Genomic DNA, 21,337 nt, shown 5'->3' with positions numbered 1-21,337 from the left:
CGGCATTCTGGAGCGACAAAATACTGTCTGAGCAATATGAACTCTGGAGCAATTCTTTGATCCGCTTACAAATGAATAGTACACGCGGACCTGGAAAGATCTTTTCTATATTGCGGAAAACAAAATAGCACGAATGAAATGACCTACTCCGAATACAACCTAGATAAAAGCTCCTTAAGATACCTTCTGACTCTCAAGATACATACTAATACTATAAATGCGGAGAAGAATTTACAAAGAAGAAGACGTGCGAAGTTTGGGAACGACAAGACTAATTGAACAGGCTACGATCAAGTGTTCGGCTTCTTCTAGTTTTCATATCTAGTCTCATCTCTTATTATTGTCAAGTATCAACCGAGAGCTCTCTATTTATTTGATCGTACAATCGCTGGCATTATGACTCCGTTCTCTAGTTACGACTCAGAGTGCGATGAGTTCTTGTCTCATGGCACTTGTCTACAGTCCAAATGTTACTCATCAGTCTCGATGTTCACCATCAATGAGCGACTCGAGGGTCTAGTCATGGAAGGTCCATACTGGCGAGGTATCAATCTGAGCAAGGCCATCTCATGATACCTTTAATCAAGGCTTTAGAAGATACAACCAATGGATACCAAACAAACCTTGTCAGCATTGAGTGGATTAAATACCTGTTTAGATCTATCTTGTTAGCACTTTCCAGCATAAGGTCACCTCAATAGATTCGGAAGAACAACAACCTGTCCTCGCTAAGCACAAATCAAGTTTCATTCAATCACGACTGAAACTTTACTTCTATTGCACCATATTGTGCCAGGATATGGGAGCAGTCTGTCTATCTTGTCAAGCAACTTCCTTTGGCCCTATTCGTTACGGGGTACAAAAGATACTGGTCTTTCAATGTCGGCCAATAACGCGCGAGAAAGCCAGCAATATTTAGGTACTCCAAGAACGTCCGAGAAAGAGCCTGGCTACGCCCCTCCCTGACGGTGCACGAGAAAAAGAGAAGAGAAGAGATCGGATCGAGGATCGCATCATGATGTCATCGCGAAAGCTGGCTATTCAGCCCCCAGACTCATCTTTTTAAGTTCTAGCCGAGCAGGAAGCGGTTTTCTCCTGAAGCCTACACATAGACTTGGTGTGCCGATCAGTGCCCATAATTGCTATAACTTGCTTCTGGTCAGATCTACTATCCGTCGAGGCTCAGAAAAAAAAGAGGCGTAAGGCCTGCCTAGCGACACATCATCTAGCCAAATTAATAGGCCCTAGATTCTTCCAAAATGTTATATCGATGGGCTGAGAGTCATACACATAGCAAATGTTGGCGGCCGGGCCATCTTGACACAAGGCCTCTGCCTGTTTTAATGCAAAGGCTTCTGAATCAATTCACCGGAATTACTTTTTATCGGGCATATACAGACTGCTTAAGGGGGCCGATTCTCATGCGCTCATCCGATCCGCATTACTTGCACACCACTATTTTAAAAGTTGATGTTGTGCTATCTGCCTGATTGCTTTTGATCTTAGCCATGCCAATCGGCGTCGATAACCAAAAGAAGTCTGGGTCTACACCCCGCTTTTTAGCATAAAGTTGGTCTTGAAACACAGTACAGGCGTGTAACATTGATATATGCACAAGTCATGCTATATGTACTTTGCGCCAGAATACACGATACTATTATGCTGGTAGAATAGTATTGTTTACATCCGACTTAGTTATGTCTACTGGCCTGGAATAACGAGGCAGCGATTTGCCGATTGAACCTGAGCTCCAACATCACTCTTGAAACCAAGGCTCTAATTATCTTTCTGTCGAGGCGAACAGGAGCCTATTATTAGCCACAAACAATGCAAAAGTGTTTGGGATATTATCCACGATTTATGTGTTTGTCAAAGTTGCAGTTTGATGCCCTGTTTCTTAAAATACAGCCATAGCATTCTAGCAGTTGAACGTCCTATTTATACTCCAATGGGGGCTGGAGATACAGCAGGGATTAAGATAACACATCTAACTTTCAATAATCTCGTCTTTAACCGAAACGTAATTTGCACATCTTGGCAAAATGAAATTGGTTGCCTCACTGCATGGTACTTCTTTCTATTACTTCGTAGCGTTTTGGGTGGCGCCCTTAATCTTGCCTCGAGTACTGCTCCTTGTACGGCTTGGGTTGTGTCAGATACAACCTCGTCTTGAATCGCAATTATCCTCAGGTGTGATTGCGGGTCAGTCTGGCGCCCTGAAATGCATTAAGTTCCCAATGCAATGTCTGATCTTTGCCTTTATTTAAAATGATCGATCATGCGTAAATCATGTGTGGACCATTTCTCGTGATGCGGAATAGATCTAGGATGAGGCTTACGAACGCCCTGCTATCAACTCATAATTTTAGAATTCAATCAATATCCTATTTCAACTTCTGGCAAGGCAGTCTTCAAATTATATCGGAAGTCTGGTATGCCCCGATTTGAGAGGCTCGGGCCGAAGCCTATGGTCTCTACCTACCTAGGTAGCAATTATTGATCTCGAGACGGTAATGATATGCTACTTGACGCCCTAATAACTCACCGACGACGCAAATATCAATTGCAGGCTGTCCACATCTCAGGGCAGTCTGGCCCAGCATTGCGATGGCTAAGGATAGCGCAATTTTATCGTGGCACGTGTAAATTCGACAGCCAGTGTCTCCACGTCATGTTTAAGGCGATATCAAATGCATGACTTTGGGTTATACACCAAGACCCAATATAGAGAAGTTATTGATCTGAAAAGCGACACAGACTAGCGGTGAGGACTGGGCGAGACAATAATGCAGGAACAGCGAGCCAAAATACAAAAGAGGCCAGGAAAGCCTGCAGCCATGCACCTAAAGTGCGTTAAGAAAAATTCAGAAAGCTTTCAACTTTAAGACCTCTCCTCGCTGGCTTCAGCCCGAAAGTGAATTATTGTGGTCTCCTCGGGCAAAATTGCCAATCACTGGACACTCTTATAAAAAGGCAATCAAACACCCGATGAGATCCCGAACAGATCATAAACCGCAGGAGAGTTTGGGTATAAATCATTCAACCGATGTACCCGAAAGCACACTCAGTAAAGGAGGTGCCCAGTACAATTCTATGGGGTCGTCTCAAAGAGACCCGGATCCTAAGTCCGCAAGAAGATGCCCAATACCCTAATATTGAAAGACATGTTCAACACGACATCATCAGATACGAAACTGCATAATCTGACCAAAGATGTCAGAACATTTGAATGAAAGATCGTTGACCTTGTATCAATATGCTGATTGCTGATTGTGCCCCAATTATCAAGGAATAATATCGTATCTTAATTGCCATATGCCAAACTTCGAAACATTCGATATCAAGTCTCAGTCCAATTCGTGATACTTTATATAATCAGAAACTCTTTGGGTACCCAACGTACCTAACCAACGTAAGCATCTCAACGATCAAATTTGAATAAGTGGAGATTCTCATAGTCACTCCATTATCCAGCAGATATCGGAGTGCAACGAAGCGTAGTAAATGCATTTGATATAGCCAAAATCGTGTAGTCGTGCCATTTATTGTATGGCATTTCGTTTCAGAACGCTGAAATTCAATCTTACCCTTTCTAGCCTAGAAAATACCAATGATGTCTGCCACCATGGTATGATCCCAAGAAGAGTCATGAACATCGGAGTTCAGTTGAGAACTCAGATTCAGATTCACCTCAGATTCACCTCATTGAACAAATTAAATTACAATCATGCCACAGGGTAAATTGATTCTCGAGCCATTCACGGCGAGAATAGGGGAAACGAGTTTCCAAGTTGACAGCCCTGTCTCGTGCCCTACATCAAATCATGAATGTATCAAAGAAAAAATGAAACGTGCATTGATTTTACAACTCACCAACTACGATGAGATGCAGAAATAATGTTTTATTGCGAACAACTGTTGTATTCGTTCCATCCTGCCATATGCATTGATTGCGCCGGAGTGCTTGGGATTGCTGTGAGGTCGTTAATATCCCATCACGAGTTGGAACTTGAGTAAGTACCACAGTAGGCTCGGAAAGGCGAGAGGATTTAATGGGGGTCCGCAGGGGTTCAAATGATTGGCCCTAAGCGTGGATGTGTCAACGTCAATACATTGTAAGACTTTGATTTTGGAGTAAATTTCTGAAAACCATGAAAACAAGAAATGTTCCTGTGGAGATCACGTGATTACACGAATTTTCTTGCCACTAATGAAGTAACGACGTGATCGATGAAGTATTTTTGGGCGTCTGTTTGGGCGTACGAACACGACATCGAACAAATGCGGTTGCAATTACAAGAGTACTCCGCCTTTGAATTCTCGCTATCACACACGATCTCCGTTCATGTTGTCTTTGGCCGCTTGTTTCTTCAATCGATAACTACTGCGTTGATGTTGTGCATGCACAAGCACAACATTGGAGTTTACCCGCGTTCAGCGCATGAACTCCAATTTTGTAAATGTCTGGCTGGTTTAACGTTCTGCAACATCTTTCTCCAACCTGATACTGTACGACATTTTTCGGGCTGTGAGGATATCTACATGGCACCAGTAATTGCAGTTTAGTTTGATAAATGTTCAAAGGCAGAATTTGGTGCTACATGAGGCATTTTTAAGTGTCATGTCTCAATTTTTATATGTCTAAGGGAATACTGTTCTACCTGGTACAATGCAGTCTTTTTCCGGTGTGGTTTAGCACTCAGCATTCTGGTTCAACGCGCGTGTAATGCGATACTGTAGTTGTAGTGCACATGTTGTGTTGTGCAGGTTCTCGTTTGTGCTAATGTCAATACTCCGGAACCATAAGATGCATGAACTTTGGCCGTTAACTGGATCCGAAATCTGGTGCGGTAGGATGAGAATGATGCTGTGCTTAACCCCGCATCCCGGATAGTGGGATGATGGAAGGTTATAGCTAGACTCACGTAAGGCAACATTATAGGGCGGGTAGCTATATTTGGGCATAGCCTCTTTCTAAGAAGCTCTCAACGCAGAAGCTTCTTCAATACGGCGGGTCTTGACTCCCCGCAATCCATACTTTCAGTGGTATAACCGGTAATTTTATGGTAAATTCCAGCTTGATGGGGCATAAACCTACCTTTCCATCATTTATCACATTGGGCGCGGTCACAAGCATGCAATATCGGAAGTGTTGTTTTAACACAACGCGAGGCAAATTCTATAATGCTAATCGGGCATCAACTTGTAGCAAGGAGAGCATATTATCAGTGCAAATACAACAGCAGACGTCATCGAAGCCGTATCAACCCGATCCAATGTTGTGATACTATTCTTTCATAATGTTCTGTACGGTGTAGAGTTGGGAACTTTGTGCATTCAGAGCGGCAAATCAAACACCTGCAATCTCAGGCTCTTCGTCGCCACTGGCGGTGTTACAAAGCATGAGCCTAAGTCTCGAGAGTCTCGAAACTCAATCATCGATCAAGTAATAAGCATGTGTAAGTGAATTTCTGAGTGGACTCAATTTTGAATCAATCTAAAATTCCAGCCAGAAGAATTCAATATTCCAAGGGGCCAGACCGTTCCTGACCAGAGGATTTCTAGTCTGGATTCTTGAAGGACTCGCAAAGTATAGGTTTTGAAAATTTTAAGCCGCATATACGGATCAATGCATTTCGTATCTTTCTACTATCCTCCACGCAACCACACAATGTCTACTGGCTCCACAAGCTATTGACACAAGGCCTCGTTTCAACAGTCATATTGAAAACACTAATATGGGACTTCCGTATTGTGGACCCTGGGAGATGAATACTCAGCAGCTTGCCTGAATGAGGCATTATAATTCCCAGCCAGGTCAGCAGCAGTTTCTGATGACCATTCGTCAGGAGGCTCAAAGATCGGCCGAGAAAGTAACACCGAGGGCAATTTTACGATGACGGGAGGCCCTATAAACGTGGTATTCAGGGTCTTCGGTTTCCTACACCATTCCTAGCTATGCTGTTGCCTTCCCTTTTTTCCAATCTCTGTCAGCTGAAAAGGGCACCTCGACGCGCAATAGGCATCTCGATACGACGGTATCGCAAAGGCGAACAAGCTAAATAGATTCTAGCAAGCCTGGACCGTGCGATGATGCACTATCGATATTCACCGTGTCTGAGAAATTGATACATTGGCTATGACTGATCGCGCTTGAAACGGATACGATCTTCTGCCACACCCTAAGAAAGCCGATATTGGATAACAGAGTTGGTGATAGTCACTTGACTGGTTCACAGTCATCCGAAGAATAACAAAGATGACATTCCAGCGCTGATCTCTAGGGTGCGTAATATAGTTATCTAAGTATTGAGATTCGACGGTCAGTCAGTCTTGAGAACATGATTAGTCCAGAGCAAGCGTTAGCAAGGCAGGGGATTGCTTATTGAGCGTTGCCTGGGCTTTCCATGGGCGGTAATCATGCTGTAGACATTAAGACCACTTCTTTCGATTAGCTAGCTGATCGGGGATGCAGTATGACAAACCAAGAGGGAGCATAGAGTCATAACCGAGGGGCGACATGGTAGTCAGAGACGTATTCGTAGATCGAAGAGTCGTTACAAATTACAATATGATTCGAAGGCCACTGTGCTGAAAACTCTTCTTCTCAGGGGAGCATTGTAGTGGCGAGAACGCCACGCGCATCGCATGCTCAGCGGAGCTTGATTACCAGCGTAGAAGTGGAAAAACGAGCTTGCCAATATCAGGACTTTCGCACAATTAATCTCATTGGAAATCAATGACTCTATATATAGATTCCTAAATGTTTGGTACTCCAAAAATTCTTCGCCATCCCACAGCCTCAGAGTCAGAGTCGGTTGCACCGAGAGCAGCAGGGATTGATAAGTTCCCTCAAAGGATTATTCATCAACGCTTAATTGGAAGGGATATAATTGGCCGCCACTCATGCATGGGCCACCAGCCACACCAACGATTCGGTTGCATAGTTGGTAGACTCACCATTTGCCTGCAATACATATAGATGGAATTTTCAACTTCGCTTGACCGACTGATTTTCGCAAAGGTGCTTCGAATTTGCAGCGAGCATAGACGGAATATCAATTCCCCAGGAGCGGGAAGCGAGCGGAAGCGAGCTGAAGAAAACGAAAAATAAAGGATTTGTCATGCAATTCTAGACAGGAGGATTACTCCCCTCCTCCGGACTTTACCGGTACGCCTAAGTCCGCAAAAACAGGCCATGTTTACCATACCATCATCACGATATTATGAAGCAAAAGTCACCTTTCTACTGCAAGGCAAACATCGCTTATGCTCTGGAAAGTCTTCAGTGGAAACCGGATTTAAACAGGGGAACTTACAAACGGAATCATGGCAAGAAGTATGCTCCTGTGATTGCTGACCTGATGCGTCGGTTATACGAATAACAGTTAAAAACATGAAATCATACTTGTACCACAAATATAAATCTAGTAAATGTGGGTAAGCGCAGTGCGAATGGACTAACGCGCATAGATGTGCATGTTGGGCCTGCGCGTTTGTCGCGACAAAGAAAGATGGGAAATCTCTAAGATAGCATTCTTAAAACCCACTTCTAAGTTTCACTATCATGGAACGTTTGCGTCTCATATGGGGCTTTGCCAAACACTTGCGCAAGTTGGTGGCTGAAAATACGCAAACGCGAAGTATTCGCGTCTTTCACCCAGCCTCAATATCTTCATAGGCAGCTTATGAAGCTCAACAAAATTCATCATGTGAGATAATCCACTTTGGGCGTGTACTCTAGACCTCCCGTTTTGCTGTGTCTAAAAATGGCGAGTGAGTTGCGCATGAATCACGACAAGGCTCTCAATCGACTGAGATACTCTTGTTCGATTAGATTTGAGATTCAGCCCAAGTCCTGTAATCTGACTTCGCCCGGAAAAAGAAGTGATTTTGCAAACAATCATGATAGTCCAGGAGTTCGGGACAAGGGTCACCCCTTAAACATTTTGAATAAGAAAACACAGCATCAACGCTGACCTTAATCTCGGCATGATATACCAAAGATGTCTGAAAATACGATATCGAGTTGCATTTCCACAACTATCTTGATGGATTTTCAGCGCAGAATAAGGCATCAAAGACTCAAATTTTCAGAGCGGTGAAAACAATTCTTATTCACTAATTTCGATCACTGTCTCCCTAGCGATCTGTGCTGCACTTGCTCACAGAGGCTCACATGTAGTGGAGGATTAAAGGCAGACGAAACAGCAATTTTGAATTTCTTTGAGTCTTAGAAAAACTGATCACCTGGTAAGCGCTTTAAATATCAATTTTTGACTTGAGCAAAATATCTAGTCACCAGGCAAGGGTTCGGCAAAGACTTTTCCCGAAATTGTGTCATAAAACGCCTGGATTCCTGAACGCCATATACGTACAGCGTTAAGAAATTCATGGTCTATTCCCACGCATTGCTAAATTGCTAAATGCGTAGGTTTTAATGGAAGAAACGACCTTGACGAAGAAGCTTTTATGGACTTGAAACATACTCCGCCATCAAGGCGCCCGTTCCTAATCATCTGAATCCTTCTCGATTATGATGATCCAACTGTAGGTCGGTAAGCAAAGTGAGTCAATTCCTATGTTTCTGTGAGGAATGACTAGTTTAAAATCCAACGAGTTGGTTCCAGTCTTGAGGATGAGGTGTGAGATAATGCTGTTAGAAATGGGCATAAGATGTGTCTAACAGTAGTCGTGTAGCATCAAAAGATGATTGTAGAGCTGAGCATCTTACTAGACTACTTCGCTACAGCATGTACAACAATTAGCTCGCTGGCGGGTTTTCTTACTGTATCTATGCTCGTAAGTCGTAAAATGATGAATAGGTTGCGAGAACATGAATGTGAAATGTGAAGAGGCAAGGTCTGATAATGAAGGAAGGAGAAGTGAGCCCTTGGGCAGTTATCTACCTAGTATAGAGGTCTCATGTCAACTTGAGTATATGGGAGCTTAGACTACAAGGTCAATGGTTCGGACAACAGATGCGAACCTCGAGTGAGACTAGAGAAAGGATCTTAGCCTTGTGAGAAAAGGAGCTGATGTATTCAAGCCTGAGGCTGAGGCTGAGGCTGAATGGAATGATGTTCATGCCAAAAAGCAGCAAAAGAACAAATTGGATAGATCCAGGACAGATTGCTTGTACTTCGAAAACGAACATACGTACCTACCATACCTAAGTATTTCTATATGGTCAGCCTTTTCGATGTTGTATTTCATATTCACAAAGTTCATAGTTCTACAGCAAATTTCGTGGGTTACATGCCTACCTAGTTGTTAGGTACATCGTTCTCTATAGTTATAATTCGGTGACTCGTTTAAGTTAGGTTGAAATAGCGCAAGTAGCGTCTGGTGGGGAAGACTACTCACCGAAATCTGTGGTTCGCAAATTGTCCGCAGATGGTTCGCAATTTGCCTGGAGTGATCAGTCTTCCCCATTGAGCCTCATTTTGATTCTCTTTCTGTATATGTATCGATGGAGGGCAGTTGAACGGTTATATATCTTTTCTTTCATCAAGAAAAGTACTCTATTCGATTCTATTACTATGTATTTTGAACATTCAATGAGTCTTATATTCAATTGATTCACTCCTGCTACTGTATGCATTTGTCACTATCGAAACCTTAAATTCGAGGCACATGTACAATCACTTATCAGACCATTGCCCAACTCCGAATCCAGCCCGGTATGTCAATGTCATGTCGAAATAACTCAAAACCCCCCTCAGATTCTAACCATGTCTCGACGACATCAATCTCGAAATGGTACTAACAAGAATTCAGAAATGAATAAACCAAAAGCAGATTTAAGCGACCTATGGACACAACACCAGCGCAAAAACACAAAAACAACTAAATCTTGGGCCTGCATATATTGTCCGGAGCGCAAGATATGTCATTCCGAAACAGACTTATGGAACCATGCAGAAAAAGAGCATCAGGATAAGATTCCATCAGATCAAGATGCATTGGAACAATTTCGAAAATCTTATGAAAGTAACAGTGCGTTGAAGAGGTTAGTAAATCCGCTGACAATTATATTCGTGGGGGCGACATCATGCAAGGCTGTGTGTTACCAATAATAAGGAAAAGTAAGGCTGACTTAAAGCACAAAGACCAACGAAAGATGACTCTCAATTTCGGAAACCCTCAAATAATGAGGCGTCTACTGCTAAAGCAGACGCACCATCTCCACACTTACAGTCTAAGAGACCCTTAAACTCACCCCAGCCAACTCGATCGCTTTCTGGCCTCCAAGCTTTGAACCTGGGATCAAATGAGGATAATACGATGGAGGATGAAGAAATCACAACAGGTCAGCCACGCAAAAGAGCTGCCGTCGGAGATGGTATATCAGCGGGCTCAGCATCGCCATTCCGAGAACATTCAAGTTCACCCCCACCGCGAAGATCTTTAGCTCGACCGACTTCTGGACCAATTTCCGCAGAAGATACAGAGACTCGGCGACAGGCTACAAAAGGACAACTGTGGACTCCCGATCAAGACTCCCCATTCACGAGGTCATCCTTTGATCCCTCCAACATTGCCTCGATCAAAGCCTCAAGATCTCGAGTTCAAGCGTACAGACCGGCGAATCGAAAAACTGCGAAACCATCTGCACCCCAAAGTACATCTCGATCAGCACCACATTCGAACCATTATCAGCAGCAGCAACAGCAGCAACAGCATCATCATGCTCAGGCCAATACCCCATCCGCAATCTTACCCAATAGGACAGTGCCGGAAATTGAATCAAAACCTCAAAGTGAAGATTACAATATTATTCTTCAGCCAGAGACAAGGCCCATCTCTCAGGAGCAGCTTGTAGCAGAGGTTAAAGGTATATATGCTGGACTTGTAATGGTTGAAGCCAAATGTATCGAGGTTGATAATAAGCAAGCTACGCTTGTGCAGGGTGATCCTCCCACCCAACCAAGGCTTAATAATGAGCAGTGGCAAGCCCTCATTGCGTTGCATCGCACTTTGCTTCACGAGCATCATGACTTTTTTCTGGCCTCTCAACATCCATCTGCAAGTCCTGCTTTGCGTAGACTAGCATCAAAATATGCTATGCCTGCTAGAATGTGGCGGCATGGTATCCATTCCTTTTTAGAACTGCTCAGACATCGGCTACCTGCCTCGCTTGACCACATGCTTGCATTCATATATTTAGCATATTCGATGATGGCATTGTTGTACGAAACAGTACCAGCTTTCGAAGATACTTGGATTGAGTGCTTGGGAGATCTAGGAAGATACAGAATGGCCATTGAGGATGACGATATCAGAGATAGAGAGGTTTGGACCGGTGTCGCACGTCATTGGTATTCAAAGGCTTCCGATAAAGCCCCAACGACTGGCAGGCTATATCACCATCTTGCTATTCTAGCACGCCCAAATGCTCTCCAACAATTGTATTACTATGCAAAATCTTTGTGTGTTGTAGTGCCCTTCACCTCTGCACGAGAATCGATACTTACACTCTTCGACCCTGTCCTTCATGCTGAGAATGGGCATGGCCAATGTCGATTACCGCCTTTAGATACTGTGTTCATCCGAGCCCATGGACATTTATTTACAAACAGGGCCATAGAGAGGTTTGAACCCGCAGTGCAAGAATTTCTCGCACTACTTGATAGCCAAATTGGTCGGGTAACCAAAAAATTCATGGAGCAAGGCTGTCACATTGCTATCTCCAACAACGTTGCAATGTTAGGTTTCGCCTCTAAAGAAAATCCTCTTATGGCAGCTATTGCGCCTTCCTCAGCTAAAGAAGCCGACGTTGATATGGATGAGTCTCGAGACGAATCGTCTCCTTCTATGATAGCATTCAGACACGCACAAAACCTCAGTTATTCAACATTGGAGATCGTAGTACAAAGAATAGGCGATCCGAACGTTCTTCCATTTATTCATGTTTCTCTTGTTTTCTTGTTTCGCATGTCTCAATTTTCGGGCGCAATGGATCTTTTGGCACCGGCGTTTCCATGGCAATCTCTAGCAATCATGCTCAATACGTTACTCAAATCTTACAAGTCCCTCAGCCGTATTGAGGACGATACGTTCCCACTACCAGAAAAGGATGATGTCAGGCCATTTCCAGAAGACTACGGAATGCGCGGCTTATTATGGTCAGAAAAATACTTCCCCGAAAAATGGTTTCTCAACGAGAAAACTGATGAAGAAGAGAAATATCACGAGCTTGCATCTATGCTCGAGCAAAGAAAAGAACGCATACTGTGGTTAGCTTGTCGCATTGCTGATGCTGGCCCATGGATCACCTTCGATAGTTCCAAGCCAGAATTTTCTGTCCCGGGTAGTGATGCAGAGTTGGAGGTTTCAAAATCTCGATCCGTGACCTTTGCTTCAGCAACTACTAATGATAGCCTTCCAAGAACAGAAACTTGGTCAACCGTAGAAACTAATCTTGGTGCTGAAGAAGACATGTCGTCGGCCACGATGACTGCGGCAGATACATCTCCAAAAGATTGAGCCACAGAAGGAAGCAAGGATATTATATTAGTCAAGCTCCAAGCAAGCTACAGTACTGCGAGAACGCCACACAAGGTTGTTGATGATGATAGTACCCTGCCAAACTGTTGGTATGTGCTACAGCAACGGAACTTCAGAAGTACATTGAGCCTGATGAAATGTGCAGATTACTTCAGAGGAAGTCATTCAACACACTTCCTGAGATATAAGGAAGATATCAGTGCCTAGAGAGTGGTCTTCGCGGACAATTTTTTGAACGGCGGCGGTGGTGGTACAAACTTTCAGGCATCCAAATAACACGCGGTCTTTTATTTGGTGTCAGGATGGGAATTTGGTTTCATTCATGATCCAGATATCGAAGCATGCTGATATGATCATCTTCACTCTCCTATGAGCATAAACATATCATACGTTTGTTTCCTTTTTCGATTCTTCTTTTCAGTCTGCTTGACTCTGGCTATCAAGGCTGATTTCTCATAATTCAATTGTAATGCAGACATGAGAATCACGATTGATGAATTACACACATATTGATAGGTTTGAAATTTGGTGAGAACATTGAGTGAGTTGCTGTGAACAAATTTTGTGCTCTCCGGAGAATTGCTTTACTGATCCATTCAGCAAGCAACCCTATGCAGCAAGAACCCAATTAAAGGAGCCTCGAATTTATCTACGAAGTATATAGGACGATACAAGGGCATTCATAGCAATGCCGTCCTTGCAATAATCTAACCCGAATCACGGGATACCAAATGCGAAGTCCAGACCGAAGTACCAACCGACGAGGCAAATTTGGTACTTTCGGTTGAATCGGCCGATTCGGGTAACGGATGCTTAACCGAGTGTAACCACTTTTATCAAATATGTCATTTTACATGCATTTGGCTCAATTTGTAGTTAGAGACGTGCCACAGCATTTTCGACCAAAAATTCCTTCTATGTGGTAGGCAGTGGCTATAGTTGTCGAACGCGACTTGAGTTGCATTAGACCCATCTAATTCTTTTACTCATAGGTTGTTAATTTGATTTTGTTGGAGGGCGTTGGCACCTCGGATTATAGCCTATTCATCTATTAGCCCCGAACTGACACGGTGCATGTACACTATAAAGTAGATCAATAGCCTAATCAGCAGCCTTTTCATTCCGGTACGGCTTAGGCAAACTTAAGTTCATCTCCGATCTTCTGCTTGTAATTGCGGTAAGTATACTCATACTTTTGGCTAATTAGAAGTATCTTCAAGAGTCACTGACAATGCGCGATTTACGACGTATCAATTTAGATAATATATCTCTGGCCACCAGGAATTTACGACGCCCCGAATTTCTTGGCAGGAATAAGGAAATAGATGTTAAATTCAAATTTCGCTAACCGGGGGTACATTTTTATCTGACTGGAAAGCAGTATTTTAATGCATTCCAGTGGCTAGCTTAGAGGGCAGCGTCAGTTTCATCAATCCGGCCTTTCTCGAACTTTTGTTCACGCACTCATCTTTGAAACGTCCATGGATACGTGAGGCTTAATCTTTGGATAATAAATCCTCGTCGATATAAAAGATGGTCACAATTTTGAAGGCTTTCCGAAAGCTTCTCTTCTCTCTCCATTTATCACCTGGAAGAAAGCTACACCTAGACAATCAATGTTACAGTCCATGGAACAACTCTAGAACCCTTAGGCTGACCTTCTTCTCGAAGGACTATCCCTAAACGGATGGAGGCTTGCTTGCTTGGACGTTCAGCCTTGTCGCGCCATTCATTGCCGCATATGAAGCGCACCAATTGAATCCTTGCGCTCTTTACTGAAAGTGGAAGCTGCTTCTTAGATTATCTTTCTCATTGTTCTTCATAGAGTGGAGGAAAATGAAGGTGACAATCGGAAATCTTGCAGGAATCGATCTGACTAGAAGTTCAAAGCTAACGTCAAGCCAGGGCGTCTCATGTTTCCTTTCGAGAATCTTCAGGAATGGCTTTATATTCCTGTAATCATTCAAGTGTGCCTCGAATATACCAAGAGTCGATGACGTTTTTTGCCTTTTGCCTTACTATTCAGTTTTGCTAGATTGAAGTACAATCTTGCGATGGCAACAAGCCGTGCGGTATAGTCCAGAAGGCTACATCGTTGTGAAAAGAGCCCCATGACCATTTTAGTGCTGGATTTCCCCGTCGAGTAGCTTTTGCATTGTCGATTCATGTGGAGACTGCGGGGTAGCAACTTGATAAGGCTATCTCAGTGATGATCAAGTGATCGCTACTCGATGTAAGAAAAGGGCATAGGACTGATCGAGATATCGACTCAGCATAATAAATCAAGTGCTGACCGAAATGCCATTTCTTTCAAGTTTTAAAAGCGATATGAATATGTGTTTTCATCTATTTCAAGCAAATTATATCGTGATGTCTCTCGTCGTGCGCCGTCATGGTTATAATAAGGATAGTTCAAGCCTCGCGTTTCGGACCACGCCACAAGTTTGCCGCGTGAGTCCATAGATCTCAACGGTGTTGCATGAACTATTCCATAGACATGGCCATTGCTTATTGATATGTGAATACAACAGCTGCAAGGGGGGCATCACAGACCGCTTCTTCAAGTTGCAGAAACATCCTGCGCTGAAAGGTTTCCGGGAGTTCTATATTTGATTCCGGGCGAATGGACTTTAGACAAAACATCGCTTTCGAGGCGAAACAACAATGTAACGGATAGATTCTATGGGTACTTTTGCTCTCTTGATGACGTCGTGTTATATCGCATTTCTTAAAGCTTCACCTATCAAACTCGCTCAATTTCATGACTTTCACATTTTAATGGCTGACGTTCTTCGTGCAATCTCACACACTCTTCACCGATATCAATAGGAGTTTGCACCAAAGGCTTATATGATAACAACATAGCGGTCAATCGGGTAATCCTTCATTCCTATCGTATACAGCTTATATACTACGTCAAACTATTCCATCATGGCTGTTATCAATCTTATAAAGACCCTGGTCAAAACTTAGGCCTGCTGATGGCCAGATCATTGGGGGCATTTTCGTATAAGATTCTGGGAAAAGTGGCGTTGTAGTAGCCTTGCTATTGGTACTTGGCGAGGCAATTAAGGCATCTACGAAACCCCATGTAGTATAATAAGCTGACTGCATTCCCCTCACAGCATGAAGAACTTCGGTGAACAATTGCATAATGACGGAATTAATCGGTTCTGTCCATACATCAAGCCGTAAGATTTGAGGAATAGAATCTCCACTTACTTATGCTCTGCGGACTCCAAACGCAGATAGGTGAGTCCGTTGAAAAGACTCATCCGATGAGGGGTGCATGTGAGACTCAAGGAATCAAGACGGGTCCTTCGGCGGGTCCAAACCCGGAAGCCCGAAGACGTGAGATTCTTAGATGATGATTGTAAATCATTCATGCATTGATCACAATGTATGTTCGTTGCTCGCCTCATTTTCCATATCGCCGACGCGGGTGAGATATTTGCCTTTAGAATATCTGCTCAACTGCCGGGCGATGGTGCTATGCTGATCTAGGATTTCTGAGATATCTTGCTTCTCCGCAGAGTTATAAGGCTGAGAGAAGAATTGGAGAAACTAGGCTCCGCTGGTTTTCTACAAACTTCTCCTCCTCACTATTAACCAGGCTTGCGCAGCCATTCAAAAATTTCCAGAAGTCGTAGAATAATTTCGTCATTTCAAACCACGAAATAATCTTCAATGTCTATGTACAACGTGGCCCCCAATCCTTGGAATGACGGCTAAATACATATCCTTCGATTCCCGAGATCATGCACCTCCATCTGATAACAAATGACGTGCATAAGTAGCACCTATTAATCCGGTGTGATCATGCGTCGAACAGGCGACACACTTTTTCCAAAATACCCGCGTCACACTGTCTCAGATTTTCAGCTCTGAAGATCCTCATAGCGCACTATCAATTAACAAAAATCGCACAACTTCCTTCCTTTCTAGTGATGTTATACCTTCTCCCAAGACAATGTACTGAATCAGATATTAAATGCAGAAGTGGTACTCTGCTCAAAGTATGGTGGATAGCGAGCCAAGCTCAGCTGGGAGAATATCATGAACATTTTGGTCAACGCCCGCGTCCTCTCTTGTAACTGCGTGATATGTGCTACGGAATCCTAGTTTGGAAGTGTGAATATACAGTAAATTACGCAATCCCATAATGTTGAATCTTGTAGACTGCGATTTAATGATACCACTTTCATGTTTGTGGCGGAATAGTCAATATGCCATCTTCATTTCTTACGCACCGTTCGAAATTCAAGACGACCAAGGTGGAAATGAAGTAGATGAACGCTCGACGCCAAATGAGGGCTCATCTCAGGACGAAAAACCCCACTCAGCCACAACTAGTCTTCCAGTTCCCCTTATTCTTCCTTCGCCTCGTCACTCGCTCGATCCTAATTTACCCGATTCATTCCCCATCCAATCAATCCCATCCCGTACATCTATTTCCCCAGGCCTCGATCCCGAGAAAGTATCGGAAACACCTATTGATGACTCGTTGAACTCACCGTATCCACAAGTTCGCGCCGCGGTGCGTAATGCAGGTAGGTATCTATCCATATTTCTATTTTTACACTTGAGCTTAAAAGAAACAAATCTATATTTCAGTCGGGAAGTGCATGTCAAATCTTACAATTGAAGGTAGAAAGTGATGCTGAAGCATTAAAATAGATGATGAATCGCTTCCATGTAACACGATTCGAGCATGGTGTATTGGGTTGGCGCTTACGACGGTGGGAGGGGGAATTAACTGTCTGTTCAGTTTGAGGAGTCCGAGTATCGCTATTACGACTGTTGTGAGTTTTCCTTTTTGAATTCCTCACAGAGTCTTTCTTAGTACTTGATAGCTTCTTCTCGTGGCTTGAAAATCCGAATTAAATAAAAAGTGATTATACTGATGCAGATCCCACACAAAAGTGCGTGCAACTAATCGCCTGGCCCCTAGGCAAAGGCTGGGATCTCATAGTGCCAGACTGGAGCTGGGAGATTCGCCTCCCCTTTTGTGGGGCTCGACGGTGGAAAGTGCAATTGAAAAAGGGGAAGTGGAATATGAAGGAACATGCGATTGTGGTTGTGATGGCCAATGCAGGGTATGCGGGTGCGTCGATATATGCTACTGATATACTTATTTCGCAGCAGGTTTTTTACGGTCAGAGTTTTGGGTATGTTCTTCCTCTTTTGTTTTTTTGTTGGCTTAGGTGGATTTTTTCTAAGGGTTGGAACTTGTGAGATTGGGATTTAGGGTTGGGGGATTGGAGGGCTGATATTATTATACTTGCATAGATGGGTGTTTCAACTCCTCTTTGCGATTACGAATCAAATGTTAGGGTTTGGATTGGCGGGTATTTGTAGGAGGTGGTTGGTTTGGCCTGCGGCGATGATATGGCCAAGTGATTTGGTTAATTGTGCGTTGATGTATGCGTAAGTTATCAATTTCTCTTTTGAGTCTTGTAAGAGTATACTTTGTTACTGGAAGTTGGAAAAGCAGAGATTATTATTCGAGGACAAGAATTTGTATTTGAGGATGCTTGCTGACTCTTTCCTCTGAATACGGATCGTAGTCTACATGATCACAGTCCCTCCGATCCAGCAAAAACAAATGGTTGGAGTGTATCGAAATATAGATGGTTTATGTATATTATGAGTGGTATGTTTGTATCTCTTATTGAATCTAGTAGAAAGAAGGTATTTATTCAATACTCTAGGTTCGTTCGTGTGGTATTTCTTCCCTGGCTGGATCTTCCGAGGCCTTTCATACTTTACATTTGCATGCTGGATTGCACCGAAAAACTCAGTTGTCAATCAGTTATTTGGTGGTGTGACGGGTCTGGGATTAATTCCTATCACGTTTGATTGGACTGTTGTGAGTGGATATTTGTATTCGCCGTTGATACCGTAAGTAAACTCATTCTTAACCGATGTAAATCGCATCTACCAATATCGAACATATTGTGAAAGTCTCATCCCATACTAATATATTCTAGTCCTTGGTACGCCATCGCTAATACCCTTATCGGCCTCTTCATCTTCGTCACCATCAGCTCGCTAGGTGTTCACTATACAGGAACGTGGTATGCGGATTATCTTCCCATGAGCGATTCGCACAGTTATGATAATATGGCGAAACCATATAATGTCAGTCGAATCCTCACTGCAAACTATGAATTCAGTGAGGAATTGTACAAGAAATACTCGCCGGTGTTTCTGTCGACGGGGTTTGCGCTGAATTACGGTAAGTCTCTGTTCTGGTGTGCTTCTTGAATTTGAACGGAGTTGATTAAACTTTGTTGCTGTAGGATTCTCTTTTGCAGCTATTAGTAGTGTCATTGTTCATACAATTCTGTGAGTCTGTTAAGTTTGAATCGATGAACTGCGTTGAGGCCAGAATTTTGGAAAACTAATTAGTTATTAATATACGTAGATACGAGGGCAAAACCATCTGGAGACAATGGAAACTTGCTCGAGATCAAGATGATGATATTCACATGAAACTTATGAAGAAATATAAAGATGCACCGGATTGGTAGTTTGCTCTTTCATCATTGCTATCCTCCCCGTTTTTTAACTTCAAAATTCTACAATGCTGATGAACTCACGCATAGGTGGTACATCACTCTCGGAGTCATCATGCTCGCACTCTCCTTCGTGGTCATTCTCGTCTGGGATACTCATTTTCCATGGTGGGCTTTCATTGTTTGTGTTGCTATTCCTGTTGTCTGGACAGTACCTGTTGGCATCATATTCGCCACGACCAATATTCAAATCGGACTGAATGTCTTTACCGAGTTTGTCATTGGGTACATGTTGCCTGGTCATCCCGTGGCTTTGATGTTATTTAAGGCTTATGGTTAGTTTCTATCTCCCATTGGGAAATTATATGATTCACAACTCATATTTAGAACCCTCGTTCTATCTGGTTATTAATAGTATTATAGGCTACATAACAATGTCCCAAGCCCAGTTTTTCCTACAAGATTTAAAACTAGGTCATTACCTCAAAGTTCCTCCTAGAACAATGTTTTTCGCGCAGTGTGTAGCTGCTTTCTGGTCATCAATCGTACAGATTGCCGTAATGAATTGGGCACTTTCTCATATTCCCGAGTTAGTATTTTCCTCCATCTCCAAGCCTAGAAATAACAAACACATTCCTAACCTCCCCATCTCAGAATCTGTACCCGCACCCAAAAAGATTCCTACACCTGTCCAGGCCCCTCAATGTACTTCACTACCAGTATAATTTGGGGCGTCATTGGCCCCTCACGTATCTTTTCCGCCCCAGAGTCTCTCTATCAACCTTTACTCTACTATTTCCTAATCGGTGCTTTGCTTCCAATCTTGACATACTTCTTAAGACGAGCGTATCCTCACTCTTTGTTTAAATATATTATTATTCCTGTAATGTTTGGAGGTTTACAACTAATACCTCCGGCTACTGGATATAATTATTTGTGTTGGGGATTGGTGGGGTTTGTTTTCCAGTATTGGATTAGGAGAAGGTGGAGGGGATGGTGGGAAGGTTATGTATGTTCTCTCTCTGTTATATCTGAGGGTCTCAGGAGTTCTGGTATGAATTTGGGGGTTCTTTCATGAATACGGACTGATCATTGGTGAACAGAACTACGTAACTTCCGCCGCTCTAGACACCGGTCTAATCCTCTGCACTCTTCTCGTTTTCTTCACGTTGGAACTTACGAACGCTAAACCACCTCAAGTAAGTCCTAACCTCCCTTTTGAAACTGTAAATACAGCCAGCAGATTCTCTTACATCGAATCCTAACAAATACAGTGGTTTGGGAATGTAGATGTATTCGAGACGATGGATATGCAGGGTACCGCAGTACAAAAAGTACTTGCCGAAGGGGAAACTTTTGGGCCGAAGACTTGGTCTTAAATGTGACGATAGTCTAGAAGTGGGATGAGCGAGAACAAGCCTCCTCTCTAGCCAAGCTTCAGACTATTGCACTCGAGTGGAACTTTCCATCATAATAGTTTTGTTGCACATCTACAAATTCTTCGAAATTCTTCTACTGCCTTTGTGTATTTCAAAACGAATCATTTAACAGGCCTATCCAACTGCAATGATTTTTATCTATCTCGGCTACTTTCATTGTTGATATAATGGGCATTTCCCATCTCGCGTCACCTTCGGATGAATACTCATGAATGTCTAACTCGACAGCAAATATCACATTTGGAAACTTAGGACGTATTGCCAAACGAGAGAATTTACAATCGTGATAACAAAATTACGTCTATACAGCTCTTCAATCTAAAAGCCATAAGACCTCACTCATAAAGCTCAAAAACAATATACACCATCACCTCATCGTCTCTTCCTTCGCCTCCCTCCAAGTGACCCCCTCTTCGACCCGATATTCTTCCGTTTCCTCTGGGGCAAAAATAATTCAGCCTATGTATGTCTGATCGTGAAATTTCCAATGCTCTTACGCCCTAGAAAGCCCACAAAGTTTTATTGGGCTCACATTTTGTTTTATCAGTATTAATTTTACCTGCCGGAACAGTGATATGTGTATTTCCTCTCGCTGATTACATCGTTGTTAATCCGAAACACAACGCACTCCAGACTGGAAACGCTAGAGTAAATTCAAGGTATAGATTATACAAGTATAGACCTAAGAAAGTCAAAGTTCAAGTATCTCTCTAAAGGAAAAAAAGCAGGGACGATGGATGAATACCGCTCTGGCACCTGGGATATCGGTTGCGTACATAGGATAATGGAAGGGGGTTCGATTAAATAGGATGGGTACGCTCCAAGCTACGGATGAAATGGCAACAAGCAAGACTCAGGACTTAGGGACGA

At 43.1% G+C, this 21,337-nt stretch overlaps 3 protein-coding genes across 3 annotated transcripts; all 3 read left to right on the top strand.

Moving 5' to 3' along the window:
• Positions 1-5,184: 5,184 nt before the first annotated feature.
• On the top strand, positions 5,185-5,467 carry Bfra_001870 (uncharacterized protein; the record flags this gene model as incomplete). Its single annotated transcript, XM_037332295.1, has 2 exons — positions 5,185-5,260; positions 5,319-5,467. 2 exons carry the CDS (start codon positions 5,185-5,187, stop codon positions 5,465-5,467), a joined length of 225 nt encoding a protein of 74 aa, XP_037196449.1.
• Positions 5,468-9,734: 4,267 nt separating this feature from the next.
• On the top strand, positions 9,735-12,489 carry Bfra_001869 (putative telomerase-binding protein est1a protein; the record flags this gene model as incomplete). The annotated part of the gene is made up of 2 exons (XM_037332294.1): positions 9,735-10,012; positions 10,113-12,489. 2 exons carry the CDS (start codon positions 9,735-9,737, stop codon positions 12,487-12,489), a joined length of 2,655 nt encoding a protein of 884 aa, XP_037196448.1.
• Positions 12,490-16,672: 4,183 nt separating this feature from the next.
• On the top strand, positions 16,673-20,407 carry Bfra_001868 (putative opt family small oligopeptide transporter protein; the record flags this gene model as incomplete). Its single annotated transcript, XM_037332293.1, has 14 exons — positions 16,673-17,060; positions 17,188-17,312; positions 17,434-17,678; positions 17,800-17,937; positions 18,093-18,163; positions 18,222-18,411; positions 18,501-18,748; positions 18,813-18,858; positions 18,938-19,039; positions 19,119-19,363; positions 19,452-19,617; positions 19,683-20,037; positions 20,132-20,227; positions 20,303-20,407. 14 exons carry the CDS (start codon positions 16,673-16,675, stop codon positions 20,405-20,407), a joined length of 2,520 nt encoding a protein of 839 aa, XP_037196447.1.
• Positions 20,408-21,337: the final 930 nt, after the last annotated feature.

This window comes from Botrytis fragariae (genome assembly GCF_013461495.1).
Source record: "Botrytis fragariae strain BVB16 chromosome Unknown tig00000006, whole genome shotgun sequence".
Lineage (NCBI taxonomy): Eukaryota > Fungi > Ascomycota > Leotiomycetes > Helotiales > Sclerotiniaceae > Botrytis > Botrytis fragariae.
This window is presented reverse-complemented; position numbering and strand designations above follow the sequence as displayed.